Source organism: Protopterus annectens, chromosome 6.part0 (assembly GCF_019279795.1).
Source record: "Protopterus annectens isolate FY-2018-M chromosome 6.part0, PAN1.0, whole genome shotgun sequence".
Taxonomy (NCBI): Eukaryota; Metazoa; Chordata; order Ceratodontiformes; family Protopteridae; genus Protopterus; species Protopterus annectens.
Genome location: NC_056737.1, coordinates 1,590,483,126 through 1,590,499,080, shown reverse-complemented (window position 1 = coordinate 1,590,499,080; position 15,955 = coordinate 1,590,483,126). Strand labels below are relative to the sequence as shown.

General features: G+C 37.5%; 1 protein-coding gene across 1 annotated transcript in view; it reads left to right on the top strand.

The window, feature by feature from the left end:
* The window catches only part of CLASP1 (cytoplasmic linker associated protein 1), a 4,127,769-nt gene that overhangs the window by 1,197,576 nt on the left and 2,914,238 nt on the right, over positions 1-15,955 (top strand). The window contains exon 9 of the mRNA XM_044073692.1: positions 12,588-12,743. Within this exon, the coding sequence (XP_043929627.1) occupies positions 12,588-12,743 (156 nt within the window). The remainder of the gene's footprint in view (positions 1-12,587; positions 12,744-15,955) is intronic.

Below are 15,955 nucleotides of genomic sequence, written 5' to 3'. Positions count from 1 at the left end.
ACATGGCTATAAACGCTGCATATTGTGTGTTACCAAACACTGTGTTTAAAGGGAACTGAGCAGGTCACAGTATAAGAGGATGACAAGCCGTAATGTGAAATACTAAACTTTGATAAACATGGGGGCAGCTGGTTGAAGCACAATATTTATTCATAGTAATCAGTACTTAACCTGTAGCACAGCACAGAGAACAATTAAAGCCTTTTCAACAGATACAAGTGTATAACCTACTGAGATGAAGAGAAGCAAGCAAAACAGAAGCAGTGAAAAATGCTTTAGTAAGACTTGGATTATTAGCGTATCGCTTTTTTTCAGTGTTTACTTTCACTTTTCACCACTGAATAGGGCCTCATTTAACAGCTGTTTAGATGGAGTCTGCATTCAGAAAAAGCTACTCATTTTTTATGTAACTGTGATGCTAGATTTTGTGGTTTATTTAGTGAATTTTGGAGTGGTCTGGCAAAGATGTGTATTTAACAGAACTGTTGATATATTTTGAATTGATGCAAAAACAAAAAAAGTTACCTGTGTCAGACATACCTTTGTTTCTCATAGAAGAGTACTGATGAAGTCTTTGGTTTACAGGGATGGATATGACCATTTTTCCCTTGTGCTCAGTCTTACACAGGCACTAACTGCTATGCTGTGAATATTACTAATTGCTTAGGAGGATTTCTTTGTCATTTGCAATTAGCATGATATTTTAAACTATATTGTACAGAGTGCTTTTTTGGTAGTTGAAACATACTTGGCATTGGCACACCCAAGTAAGTATGCCCATATTCTACTCTTGTTTATTCTGTCATAGGCATAGCATCTGCCATGGTTTTCTTCCTTTTTTAGTGTGCCACTGTTTCTTCAGTGTTATCCCCATTTCCCTCTTTACTCATATGTGTGTGTGTGTGTGTGTGTAGAATGTATATTTGAAGCTTTTGAAGTCCAAGCTTTGGTCTTTTCTGCTTACACTCATATTTTGCTGTCTGCCACCTTTTCGTTGAATAAATATTTCCAGATCCTTTTCCTGAAATTCTACTCTTCATGTCATTAATCTGGTCATTTGAAAGGCTGTGTTAGCGTCTGTCTCTTGAATCATGCTTTGTGAATAAAGTCTAATCTAACTCGCTCCTTGAAGAAAGGTGGTGAGGTCTGCTATTTTCTTCCTTTAGGACATCATCAACCCGCTTTTTCCCTTTCTTACATGGGGTTGGAGTGCCATATTAACTATTTACACTTTTCTTGATTCAGAACAATAACACATCTTTATTTAGCAGTCATGCCCAGCTGTTTCACGTCTTCTCAGGATATTCTTTGGTAATCCTGCGCCATTTAATTGCAGATCCAGCACAGTTCTGACATGTATTTATTCACACATTGTGTATTTTTGTTTACCTTTAACGAGTGATACCTACTAGAAGCAAGTGCCCTTTTTCATCTGTGATGGGGACTGCTACCCGGTAAAATGAATTGCTAAGAATTGTTCATTTTGTTCAAGTGAAACTGAGGCTCTCAAACCCAGGACGAGCTGGTAACGCCTTACATTACTTCTCTGGAAGTAAGTAGTTCACTGGAAATGTGGACAGAGGGTTAAAGTCTGGACTGTGCCCCAGGTAACCAGCATTCAAGTAGTGGCTCTATGAACTGGAGGAGATGGTGGATGGGGGATTGGAGTGTGGGTTTGATAGACTGACTCATTCCATGAAAGTTGCAGACAGTCTACACTGTTAACATGCCGTGTGTCAGAGAAGTAAGGCAACAGCATTTAGCTGCCAGAACACTGAATCTGATGAGCAGTGCTAAATTTGTGGAAGCATTCACCCACTTGTATTTTAACAACTCCTTTGGCAGTTTTCATTGTGATTACAACTATGGAGGTATGGGGAAACTGGGCTTACACAAAAATCTACAGTGAGTCACTAATAGTGATGCTGCACTAAAGCCTCTCTTTAGTTTCCCATCTTGTCGACATGTAGGCTTACAGGTTGCCTCTACCACTTGGGCAGCCCCTGGTCTTTTGCGCTAATAGGAAGAAGTAGTCTCAGGTAGTCAGACAGATGGTCAGAGTGTCATTGGAGGCCAAAAGCAATAAAGTAATGGAAAAATGTTAGCCAGTTTGGATATTTTATATGAATATGCATTTGTTGAGTAGTTTACAGATTTTTTTTCTCATGTGTCAAAATCTGCCAAGAAAAAAAAATCTATACCTTTCTATTTAATATGTACCATACTGACAAGAAACCCTAACCTAAGTGATTTTTTTCCCCGAGACATGGTTTCAGAATTTATGTGGTTTCCAGCCTGAGTTTTTTTTTTTTTTTCGGAGACATGGTTTCAGAATATATGTGGTTTAGGAGGCAGTAGTGACAGACTATTCAGAATATCTTTTGATCAGAAGCATTTGTTGTGGAAAATAATCAATATTTTCTCAGTATCTCAACTACTAACAGTTATGCCAAAGTAAAACTACTGTCACTTAAACGTAAAGTCAACTCTGGAACAAATAAACTTGTTTGTGCACTGCTGAAAATTAAAACATTTAATGAGTTGCAAAAACAAAATAAATTTATATCTATTATTTAAATCCTTTTGTTTACAGAAAAGTGAAATGTTATTTTGCGAACAACTTAGCAGGAAAATAAAAATTTGTAGATTTGTGAGTCAAGTATGTTGTGTAAAACTGTCTGTGGCTTGGTCCCCGTTTTGAGAACAAAAACAATTTGAGAAAGAAAGAAAAAACTGTTAAGGCACAAAATCCCAAGAGCATGGGGCGTTACCTGTTTAACATACATTGTTTTGTTGTTTGACTGCTGCTTACCTTGCAGTAGTACTCAGCAAAGATAAAATTATACACTGAGCTTCACATATACATTGAATGACTGCACATTTCACATCTCTTAAAAAGATGAGATAGCTGTGTGTCCTAGTCTGAATTTGCAGTTTGATACCTGTAAATATATGTGAAGGCTGATGCTGCTTGTTAGGTTTGTTTAAAGTTTCTAAATGAACATAATGAATATTTTTGACTTTTGGGGTAAGCATTGTTGAATGATAGAAATTGTTTTATTTTGAAGTAGTAAAACCCCAGAAATCAAAGAATTTGTAATTTCAGTATCACATAAGTAGTCTTTAAAACTGACTGACTGGGTGTTTGCCAAGCATTACATATTAAAAATAATAGAAACTTAAATAGAAACTAGAGTGTGCATGGCCATCAAGGAACTAAAAAGTGTTAATACTCTGACTGTGTAGGGACAGTGGGCTCCTCATGTACATTTACTTTTTAAAAACCCTATCTTGCTGAGAAAACTGATTGCAGAGCTAAATATTGTCTGAAGGGGTGTGACTTAAGTCTGACTGCCTTGCTCCAGTTGCTGCCTTATTTAAAATTAAATATTACAAGGCATGCTACATGTTTCACCTTATCCAAACAGGAGTGTGTTATTGCTTGCTAAGTAGTTGTCTGTATTGCTTTGCAATGCTTCTGATGCATAATTTGATTCATAAAACAGAAGAGTACTTGTGGTCCCTTCCTAAAGAGCTCAGCTGTTTATTTGCAGTGCATAGTTTTACTAAATGCTAACAAACTATTTGTCACAATAAACTTGTTGAATGTGAACTAGTAAAATTATTTGTCCTTCTTTGATTAACTATGGTTTAAGAAACCTTGTGCTTGCTACTGAATGATTTTTATCCCGTCATGCGCACTCATTGTTAGCTTCTGGGCAGCCGCTGTTCTACTTACACCAATTATGTCAGGCAACTTTGAATCCTTCTTTTGAAATATACTTCACCAAAGCATTTCCAGAGCTCATCACCCACTCTGAAATTGCTTCATATTGGACACATAAGGTAGATCTGTACATCCCACAAGTACCAAAAAAAACAGTAGTGAGATTACCAGGAAAATACAGCAAATATCAAATTGCATAAAAGCAATTTTGCAGGGGGAGTCACTCCTTTTGAAAGACAAAATGACTACTGAGTTTAGGAAGTGTTTTTCATGATTGACTAGGTTACAGAAACACCTTTTTCATAGGTTCATAGGTTGGTACTAGGCTATCGGCCCTAGGGCTTATACAAGCCTAGCCATAACAATTCCCTGGCTATTTCTTCCCACAATATTTACTTCCCTGGACCCCTGTCTACCAGGGCGACTGACGTGATCCCCGGGGTGAATTTCCTATCTCCCATCTCTTTTGTGAAGTGAAGGAGTTAAACTGGCAGATTGTATTACAAACAGATAAATTGACAGGTTTAAATGAGAATATTAATGGTAGATGTTTGTTAGAAATCAAATTATTTATGGTTTTAACATTTAGACCTATAATATGTGGACATTTGCTAATTAGTAGTAAGATGCATTAGATTTTTTAATTACTTCAGTTAAACAGTAATGTATATATTTGTCATTTGTACATTTCTGAAACTTTGTCTTTAAATGTTTTAAATATTTAAAACATTTAAATGAGTGATGTGGTCATGTGATTTGGCGTCATTATAAAAGGACACAAGTTGTTTTAACTTTAGTTCTGATGAAGTTTTAATAAGAGTGAAAGCAAATAGCTGTATCACAGTGTAAAGAGATATTTCGTCTTTCAAAAGGCAGTGAGTTTGTTGGCTAAGTTGGAGTTTCCAGGAAATGTTTTTAGATTTTTGAGTTGTGGTAAAATTTTGTGTCATTTTATTGTAGCTTTGCAGGGGAGCTTCACCACTTCACTCCCCATGAGATGCTGTACCCACCAGCCCTGCTACTTGTGTATGTTAATGCCAAAATGACAGTTTGTCCTAATACAGAGAAACTCTGAGATGTCTCTACCTTGGATTTAGTATTTATTACCATAGTTGCACTTCCAGTTTTACTGTTTTAAGGATCAGAGTAGTAGGGGTCCTCAGACTTTCAACAAGAACAGCTTCGGAAGTACTATTTTCTTGAGTTTGTGATGTCAGCCTTCTTCATTTACACCTGTACTTCCTTTTCCTTCCATCATTCCTCATCTCCATCTCTTCCATTTACCACTGACAGTGTGGTTGCGTCCTGTATTGTTTTCATATATCTTATTACTTTGTTGCTAGTTTCTGACAGTTTAACTTGTTGCTAATGCTTTCTTCATTCACTTGACTTTCAGTATTTTATTTTAATACCGTGTGTTTCAAATTCTTTAGTAAAAATTAACTGAGCAATTTAACTTGCCTCCAGCCTCTCATTTTCAGTCCCCTACATTCTGTTTAGCCGTGTAATTTTCCTTTTTGTCCATGGCTGTCAGAGCAGTCATTTTTCCATAAGCTACATTACTAGTGTTGTGTGCATTGGAAGGGGGAATACTTCTTCTTTCAGTCCATTCCATTGTCTGTACATTCTACACTCTTTGTCATCTTATTGGCATTTGCCATCCCACTGAAAAGGGAACAATATGTTCACCTTATAACAGACAGCTTTTATTTAACAGGCCTTGGCATGGAGGGTTAACTCTGACTGTATGTGTACTTTCTGGTCTTGGAAAGGAAGGCATTCCAGTGGAAGATTTTGATGGAAAATCGGAGAGTCGTGTTTCATCTGTACAGATGTAAAACAGAGCTGTGCACAGGGAGCCAGACAGAATTGTGCCAGTATCTTAATATGTTGGCCCTTTAGCCAATAGCTTGCGTTTGTTGGTGGTGATTAGTACAAATTGTCTCTGAGGAGATGTGTTCACAAGCTGAAAAAAAACTACTGTTTACCTACACATAGCAGGTTCTCCAGTCCTTTCTCTTGTCACATTTATGGCAATATGTACTTGTATGTACCGAAATGCATTTCTTCATTAGAGAAGGGCAGTTCTGATTTTGCTGTAGAAGGAAAGGAAGGTCATAGAGGCATGGCAGGGTTCTAAGGTCTACAAAAAAGCAGTTCTGAAAAAAAGAGTAAAGTAAACTTTTACCAGAAACAAGGAGGGTTATGGGCAGTGGTGCTTTTCTTCCTTATTTATAGGATGTAGTTCAGTGCAGTGCTTTGTTTACCATAAAAGAAAAGAAACTTCATTAATTATGGATTTTGCACAGTACTGTCTTTAGGTTGGTTATGCAGATTTTACAAGCTTTGCCCTCGTGATCAAACCACACCAACCATAGGTAAATCCTGATTTACCCATGCACAGTCTTGGATTATTGCTTAAATATTCCTACTGAGGCTAGCCTCCCAGGTCAAGGACAACCGCAAGGCATTCTTAAGCTATGTCTGCAACCTCAAAGACAGTACATAATTGTGTGCCTAGCTCTTTGTTAATGGACCCACCTGTACTAAGCCACACAAGCCTACTGGCTGACAAATTCAGTTCCAACTTTACTCCTCCCTCTCTCTCTCTCTGTCTCCCAACCTTCCGTCAGGAAATCTGATCAATTATAACTTCCCCTGCTGTCACTAGAGAACAGGTTATTAATGCTCTCTCTGAAGCCAAGAACACTGCACCAGTGGACCCAGACAATATCCCAGGATGCCTTCTAAATAACATGAAACACTACATATCAGGCCTTCTGGAATTGTTATGTAACTGTAGCCTGCCAACAGCCTATGTGCCTCATGAATGGAGAAGAGCAGTAGTAATCCATATGCACAGAGAAGGGCCATCTACAGAGCCTGGAAACTACAGACCCATAAGTCTCAGTAGTCCCATATACAAAGCTGTGGAAAGAATTACCATGGAAATGATCAGTAATGACATAGGAAACCTCCAGACACTGGACCCAACCCAGTTTGGTTTCATCAAGGGTAGGTCATACCTACTCAACGTGGTGGACTTCTTTGAGAAGGTCACCAGAGTAGTGGATGAGGGCAAAATGGTTCACACTGCTTGCCGACATTGTTGACAAACTTGAGGGTTTATACTTAACTTCCTATGTCACCCGATCGATAGCCAGCTGATTGACAAAGAGGACTCAGGAAGATAGAATTAGGGAGTCCACCTCTACAAGGAGGCCAGCCACAAGCAGAGTCCTTCATGGACCAGTCTTGGAACTGCTACTTTTTGGAATTTAATTCAGTGATGTCAAGGCCAATGTCAATGGCCTCTGTCTGACTAAATTTGCAGTTGATTGCAAGTTAGGAGCTGTCATAGAATTTCCTGCTGATGCAAATGTTATCCTGGAAGGGCTGATGCAGACTAATTGGTGTCAGAGTCATGGACTAAAACTAAATGCCAAGAAATGCATAATAGTATACTTTGATAAGTCATCCACCCCTAATAACTATCATATCGACAACACACCCCTAATAATTGCAGTAGTCGGGGACTTGGGGACACACACAGACAATAATCTAGCTTTTGACCATCACGTGTCTACAGTAGTGAGGAAACTATTCTATGTTGTGCAGCTTATAAGGCAAGGTATGGCATCTAGGCCCAAGGAAGACATTATTTTACTGCATTTGATATTCATCAGACCTATCATGGAGTACATTGCCCCCTTTGGTATGTACCTAACTATCCACAAATAGAATGTACACAGAAGTTCCTCACCAAAAGAATACAGGGTGTAAATAACATGTCCTATGCAGACTGTCTTAAGGTCCTATTCTTGTATTCTGACTCTCTACAAGCTGTTGAGAAATCTATGCCTGGCATACAAGGTATTATCAGACCCTACAATGATGGACCTCCTGCATGTCTGCAAAATAAACAGCACCAGAATTACCTGTTTTAAAGACTTAAATATTGCCTGTGATATTAATAGGACATACTGGAGAAACAGGTATGCATCAGAGACCATTCTTTCCCTGGAACAGGCTCCCCTTCTATGAGAAGCAGAGTTCCTCCCTAGCCCAATTCAAGTTGTAAGTTAAACAATTGAATGGAGAACAGGAAATTCATCCCTGGTTTGGCACATATGTCTCTAATGGACACAGCTAGCCTGTAAATGGTTCATCTCCCAGGCCCCTGCTTACACTTATCAAGGGTACCAGAACTTATCAAGAGAGTTGAGATGCATGGCTAGGATTTAAAAGGCCCTTGTGGTCATTAGCCTAGTAAACATCTGTCAGCCTAAAACTGTTTGTGAACATCCGTCCAGCAGACTTAGATGAAGTCAGAAGGAAATTTTTAAGCTAACAATTTTTTAATCACTCTTAACTAAATGGAATTGCTTCGGACCATGACTTCATTGTTCTAAAATGTGCTATTTGCTAAAGTGTATTTTTTAAATATCCATGTATTTGTTGTTAATTTACTCTAAACTTGTTCATTCCTATCCTGGTTATGTCTCAGAAGTTCAATTGTGTCTACTTCATGCATCTGGTTATCTAATATGGAGACTTTCAGACATATTCTTGGTTTGTATGTGTACATATGTATCTGTGTGTCATATATATTTATATATATATATATATATGTATATATATATATATATATATATATCTCTATGGGATCCAGACACCTGCTCGACTAGCATATGCCCGAATCACAAAACATTGAACAAACATACACGAAAGCGCTTAACATCGACAAGCACTTCTGTGTATGTGTGCCTGTTTCATAGATCGGACTACAGTGCGGGTAAGGGAAAATTCCCTTTTCCCCACTATAGTTCGATCTTGGAGTGAGAATAGTAAAGTAGGGGGGTGGGGGGGGTGCAGGGGGGAAAAGCCCCCCTGCAGAAACATAGATTTTTTTTTTTTAATTACACATACATGGAAGCGCTTTTCGATGTTAAGCGCTTTCCTGTATGTGTGTTCGATGTTTTGTGATTCGGACATATGCTAGTCGAGCATGTGTCCTAGACCCATATATATATATATATATATATATATATATATATATATATATATATATGCACAAACGTACAATTTGAGGCAGCAGTAGATGAGAATAATAAAAAGGGTAGAAGTACAGTACAAAAAAATAGAGGGAACATGGGAGTAGTACTAGTCAAGTGATCACAGTAACCATCAGATGTCTAGCAATTTACAACTTTACTTATTAACATTTGTTGACTGGCAAAGTCCAACTGGGACAGAATCCATTTTCAGTGGAGGCCCAGGGAGAAAAGCTCCACAAACCCATTATGACTGCACAGTATTGTACAAGAATTTACAGAAATTACAGTATAACAAAATGAGAAACAGACATAAATTGTGGGAAGCTACAATACCAGAGAGAAAAAGAGTAATTTACAAGATACACACACGCACACTTTTTTTGTAAATATTGAAATAGTTTAAAAGTTAAGAAAGGAAAAGATCACTAGAGGGGGTAGTGTTAGGTTGAAAGAATTAATAAAGGGAAAGAAGAAATCACTAGTGGGGTAGTTTTAAAGGGGTGAGGGATTAGAATGATAGTTAAGGTTAGTGAGATTTATAGTAAGAACAGAGTTGTTTAAAATAACTTACAAGTCAAAAACAGTTTCCTACTGGTTTTGATGGGTAAAGATTTTAAATGTATGTACTTTACATAATACATTTAAAAAAGTTCATGCCACCCTTTAGAAATACTTAGTGCTCCCCTCAAATGGAGCAGGGCTGTATGAAATACCCTGGGTATAAATTTATCTACTTATATCCACGGTGGTGGTGCTGCGTTAGCGTTGTCGCCTCACAGTAAGACGCTGACCAGTTCGACTCTCAGCTAGAGCGTCTTCTGCATGGAGACATGCGTGAATGGGCATACCTTCGTTGAAAGGTTGTGCGTTAGGGCTAGCAACTCCGCATGTAAAAATCAACTGCCAATCATTAGCGGACCGGAGTTCTGCTGTGGCGACCCCTAACCGGTTAAAGCCGAAAGACACAACAACATCCAGTCGTTAAGACTAACCTTAAAGGTAGACACACTACTAGTTGCTTGACTGGAAATGGCAGTTCTAGGAGAGCAGCTGACAGAGCAGACAAAGAAAGGAACGTTTAGAACAGTGAAAGGATGAGGGGGAGATGGAGGAGGGAGATGTGTAAGGAAATAGTAAGCAGGGATGGGAGTTGTAAGAGGTAAAAAAGCAATAGAAGAGAGCATGAGTGTATGGAGTTACAAGGGTGCTGGAAGAGGTCATTAGGAAGTCTGGATTGCAGAATGTTAGTGGGGTTGTTCCATGATTCATGTGAGGGGGTGAAAAACCGATTTACCTTATACATGCCTCTCAACCATTTAGAGCAAGAAATGTGGGCAAAGCCTAAACTAATGGGGAGAACAAAGTCCCAGATGTGGGTCAGATTTTAAATATTGCTCTTACATATACTTAGAAAGTTGCTAGAATAACAGGATTTGTTTTAGTCTGCATTTTCTAAATGATATGAAGTCTGAAAGTCAAATATATGTCATTATTTAGTTATTTCAATCCTCAGTGATTTGCCAGAAGACAAATTTTATGAGGAACAGACTAAAAACACAGGGTAAAAATCTAGACATTCTGTGAAAATTTCGGCAGTTGAGAGTTAGGGTTGTAGACCAGAACTGCATACTACAAGTTTGCTACCTTATAGGTCCCTATTTTTCCTTCTTTTTTTTCCACTTCTAGTGAGAAGTAGGATTTTAAGTGTGCTCGCATAAGCCTTGAAGTTGTTTCACGAGACGATAGATTCTGCAGAAGCTTTTTCATCAAACTTGCTATCAAAGCTGTTACTGTTGTGCAGGTGTATGACTGGGATGGAGTTCAATTCACCCACCCTCTCCTTTCTTTAAGATTATTTTTTGATTTGTGGATTTTAAACTAAAGTCTGCATTTACTTGTGTAATCAGGATGCTTTTATCAAGGATTCCAAATCCCTGTATTGCTTGACAATTTCCATCAGATGTTTGAGACGTTAGCTTTATTTTGCACTAAATTGCTTTACCTCTGAATTAATCTGTAATGGAATATAAGAATCTGCTTCTGGTATCTTGCTTTTAGCAGTGCTAAATGTGAACATGTGACACTGCACGATAAGTTAAATATAATAAAACAAGAAGTTGAAAAAATGCATTTCAAGGAAAGTTAAATAAGAACACCGAAGAGCAATGAATGTACGCAAAAGAGCAAGTAACTGAGAAAGAATTACTCGTACAGAAGGGGAAGTGGAGTTGGGAGGACAGTGCAGTAGAACACATTGATAGAAACCATCAAGCTGATTGCACATAGGATAAACATTTTGTCAGAAGTAGCTTTGCACAGGGCCAAGGTGCAATGTAGTGAATCATGTTTCTGTTTATGATTTGGCTTCATAGTATTGCAAAACCATGTTGCACTCTTTATTGCATAAGTTGTAGAGTTTTGAAGTACCTTATGACATCATAAAAAACCTTCATAATTCCTAGGATATCTTGTTATGAGAATGAATGTATATATATTTTTTCATTGTAAAACTTGATTGTCAAAAGAAAAAAAAAATAAGTCAACAAAATAAATATAGCATGCTAAAAGATTCCATTAGTAAGAAAAGCCCCAAAGAAGATAAAAAGTAAAGAGAGAGTAGAATGTGGGTGAGACTTGTGCGAGACTCTAGAAAACTAAGCACTCATCATTTTTTAGTCTTCTTGTTTTAGTGTATGCACTGTATTAAAAGTACAGTAAAAAGATTTTAAAATTATATTGTTTCAAGAAGTACGCTGATTCAGTGAACCTGGCACTGTAGTCTTTGAGGCCAGTAAAGCCAAGAGGAAACAAGAAGGCTGTGTTCATACTAGTATAGATGTCCTTGAAGTAACCAAAGCTGCCATTTTGGCAAATACTATTGATACCAGGATCAGACAAGTAATTATAATGAAGATGTCTGTTTCTGGTGATTCTTCCATGGTTAACACATATTAAAATAACAGTAAAAATGAAGACATTGAATGTGAAAGATAATTAGTAGTGATAAAAGCGCAGGAGGAAAGATGATACCAAGAGGTTAAAAATGGGTCCATATTAAATATTCGAAGAGGTGTTTCAGCGAACGCCTCTTCGACACACACACACACACACACACACACACACACACACACACACACACACACACACACACAGCAATCGCACAAAACCGTGAATGCTGACATCAGCGATTTCTTTCCCTGGGGAAGAAATCGGTTGGCCATCCCTGTAAGTTTGCCGTTTTCCCCACTGTAGCATGATCTCGGAGTTAGTATATGTAGTTGGGGGTGTGAGGGGGCACAGCCCCCCACTTTGTTTGTAATGATGTGTTTATGTTTTGAGGCAAGCGATTTCGCTGATGTCAGCATTTGCTGTTTTGTGTGTTCACTGTATATGTGTTCATGAAGAGGCATGCGCTGAAACGCCTCTTTGGTGATATGATATAGACCCGTTAAATTTGTGTTTTACAGGTGTAATCACACTGTACCTTGAGGATGGAAACAGGGTATTAAAGTAATGTTTTAGTATAGAAGCCTCCCATTTTTGGATTTAACTGATTATTGTTGTCATTATTTATACTGCAAATTATTGTCATAGTTGAACACGTGTGCATTGTTACATTGGGCAGTTTTTATTCACCTTGCCATGTTGATATCTTTGGAAGTTGCAGTGCGTTTTAGTGCTTCTCGTATTGTGTTTTGCTAGATGAGGATAAATTGTGGTATTACAAGATGTAGCAGTGCTAATGCAGTTAAGTTTGGTTATTTTACATAAATTTTAAGTACTTTGGCAATTTTGTTTTTCAGATAAAAACTTTGATGATGAAGAAGACTCTGTGGATGGGAACAGACCTTCCTCTGCTAGCTCCTCTACATCTTCTAAGGCACCGTCTGGCTCTCGGAAAGCTGCTAACATGGTACCTACCAGGAGACCTGGAGCAGCTGTTGTATCACGGCCAGCAGGTAAGAGAAGCAAATGCAGTTGCCACACTTCATTAGTAGAACTTCTTAAAACAGACATTCTCAAGATTATACAAATAGTAAGCTATGTTGTTTAACTGTGCATTGTTTTCTGTGGATATTTCCTACTAAGGTATTGACTTCATTTTTGTAGATTCCTGGGATGTGTAGTGTCTAGGGAAAACTTGGTCCAGGTACCTGGAAGGTTTTCTACTTAATGCCATAGGACAAAAGTAAAGTTAAAGGTACAAAACATGTCAGCTTTCTTTGTCCACGAAGCTTGTCTATTAAGTGAGCTAATGAATATGCAACACCTCTGGATGTATGCAGCTACAGTAAAACATGGATGATTTGTGTATATTTAGCAGACAGCTCGGATGTTGCTAAACTTACTCATAAAAGAATGTTGGAGTGTGGACTTTCTTTTAAATAGACACATATTAGAAAGTTTATGTTTAGTGAAGGTATAGAAGTAAAACCAATAGGAGGATGTGGAATTTATTAAGAAATAAAGAAAAATATTAGAAAAACAGTTTGGTAAATGAGACACTGACAAATGAAAATTGAATTAATTTATTTACTTATTTGTATTTGTTTTCCGGAGTAGAGAACTGGTTTCCATGGATCTTTTTCAGACTCAGCCCAGAAGTGGTTTCTAGTTAAGTGACTTTCTCAGAGTTACACAGTTAGGCATTGGAGGCTGAGGGAATCAAACCTTGCACTGTTGGACCTCAGGAAACAACTTGTTAACAGCTCCTTCTTCCTGTAAGCCAGCTGCCATACCAAAAATAAGGAAATTAATAAAAAGTAGACATTTATTGCAAGAATAGGCATGCAAAATGAGGTGAAAGGTACATAATTGAAGTATCCTAAGAGTAGTATGACTATGCATAGGGTGTGCTTTTCCTCAGATTAGATTGTTGGGAACAGCTTTGATGTTTGTGGACTTTATGGAGTGATTATTTCAGAGTCCAAGAAGTGGGCAGAGGCACAACTGGAGTGATTAATATACAGTCTGTTCTTTGCGTGTATATGGAATATAATGTAAAGTGACAGCAAATTTTCAAGAGAGTAAAGAAATGAAGGTAGTATTTGGTGGATAAACTTGGGAAAGGTCAGCTGTGATAGTTTTACGTGAAACTGGATCTTTTTGAGAAATGATTTGGAATATTTTAATTTTGAGATGTAAAAAAAATAATAGAAGCTGGTTTTGATGTGACATTATTTGGGAATACATAGTTAAGTACTGAAAATTATTTTGATATTGATAATTTGGGAATACCTCATAAGGTGTGGACTTCTGTTTTTTTTTTTTTTTTATTGTGAATTAAAGGAAATGTCATGCAGGAGACTGAGAATTGTATTAAGGAAGGTTGTATAAATAAAGAAGTGACTTCTTATAGAAGGGGCTTTTGGCCTAAACTTTTGGGTGTCTGGAAAACTGAATTGGAAGGCATTAGCTTGTGGTATAGTATCTGGGATTTGCTGAAAATGCAGTGTGGAAAAATTAAGTGGATAATTAAAAGTGATGCACTGTTGTAATTTGAAAGACAAGGTTCACTGTTTTTGTAGTACAAAAAAAAACAAGACTTTGTAATTAAAGTGACAGATAATCCTGAAGAAAAGAGAAGATCCGAAGTAGAAGGAACAAGGAACTTTTATGCAAAGGTTTTGCCAAAGCAAGTTTGTACTTGTTTGTGCAGAGGTTTCTTTTTGCTTTTGTGGCTCAGCTTGCTGATTTACAAAAGAAAATATATTCTGCAATCCTGCAAGTATAAAAATGAATTGTACAAATAGGCATATATTGCTGTCCAGGATGCAGAACAATTTATAAACTCAAGAACGGTATATTTAAACATTGTATGGAAGTAATTGTACCAATGTAGCTTAGATTTTCTTGGTGTGTTTTTTAATGCAACTATCCCTAATTTTAATAGTTTCTATGGAGGCTTTATCGTGTACGTAATGTACTGCAAATGATCATATATAAGATGTAATGTCCATCTGCCACACTAATTAAATTTCATTTAAGCCATTTCCCCTCCTTAAAAAAAAAAAACAGCACGATTGGAACTCTAGACGCTTTGCATTGACGCGTTCATCTTCTGAGTGACGTATATCATTGTAATAATCATTTGCCAATTAAGTTCAGACTCCTGCACAAGCATTTAATGCTTTTATTTACCAGCTTGATTTACTATTCCTCTTGGGAATGAGCCTTAATAAATCTTCAGTAGAGGTTATAATGTTGATATGGTCCAAAAATCTATTTTTCTGAACTAGTACTGATATTCTTTGGAGAGAGGTATTCTATGCAATAACTTTCTTTTTACTCATATTGGAAACTGTAACTGCAGTATCCAGTTTTTTAATAATTTAAATCCTGCAAGTAGCATCTGATAATCTCTGGAGGAGTTCTTTGACCTTGTTTCAAAGCTGTTAGAGATTGTGAGGTTAATGCCTGGACTGTAGACATGGCTTAAAGACTTGTTTGATATTAAACAATAGTATTCCATTTGAAAGATTGCTGACAGTGCTATAACTATGTAAAAGTGCCATATTTAATATTCCATTGCTGTCCCCTCCAGTTAGGCTTTTAAAAATTAATTGTTTGCATGTCTGTCTCCTATATTGTGGTTTTAAGTGCAGTCAACTTAAAATGTAGTCATTCTCACTGACTTGGTTCATAGGTTGGTACTAGGCTATTGGCCCTTGGGCCTGTACAAGCCTAGCCATAACAATCCCCTGCTATTTCCTCCCACAATATTTACTTTCCTGGACTCTAGCAGAGCGACTGACGTGATCCCTGGGGTGAATTTCCTATCTCCCATCCAATTATCAAGGTTCCTTTTGAAGAGGGCCAAAGAGGTGCTCTGCTTGACATGTATGGGCAGTCTATTCCAGAGTATGGGGAGTCTCTGTGTCAGGAACCTATCCCTCCAGCATGTTTTTGCAAGGTTTTGGTTCTAGTATGTGTTAGACGAAATCTAACAGCTTTGAAGTTCACATAGATGTTTAAGTTTGATAGGCATGACAAATATTAGAGACGGTTAAGACTTAGCAAGTCATAAAGTAATCCTCTGATAATCTTGAGGCCATCTTTATGTGAGGGGGGGGCAATGTTGTGCCCCTAGAGGAGGAGTAAGTTCTAGTTTGCCCCAGTGTTTAATTTTGAATCCAATAACCTAATCCTACTAAAAAATGCTAGTTTGCCA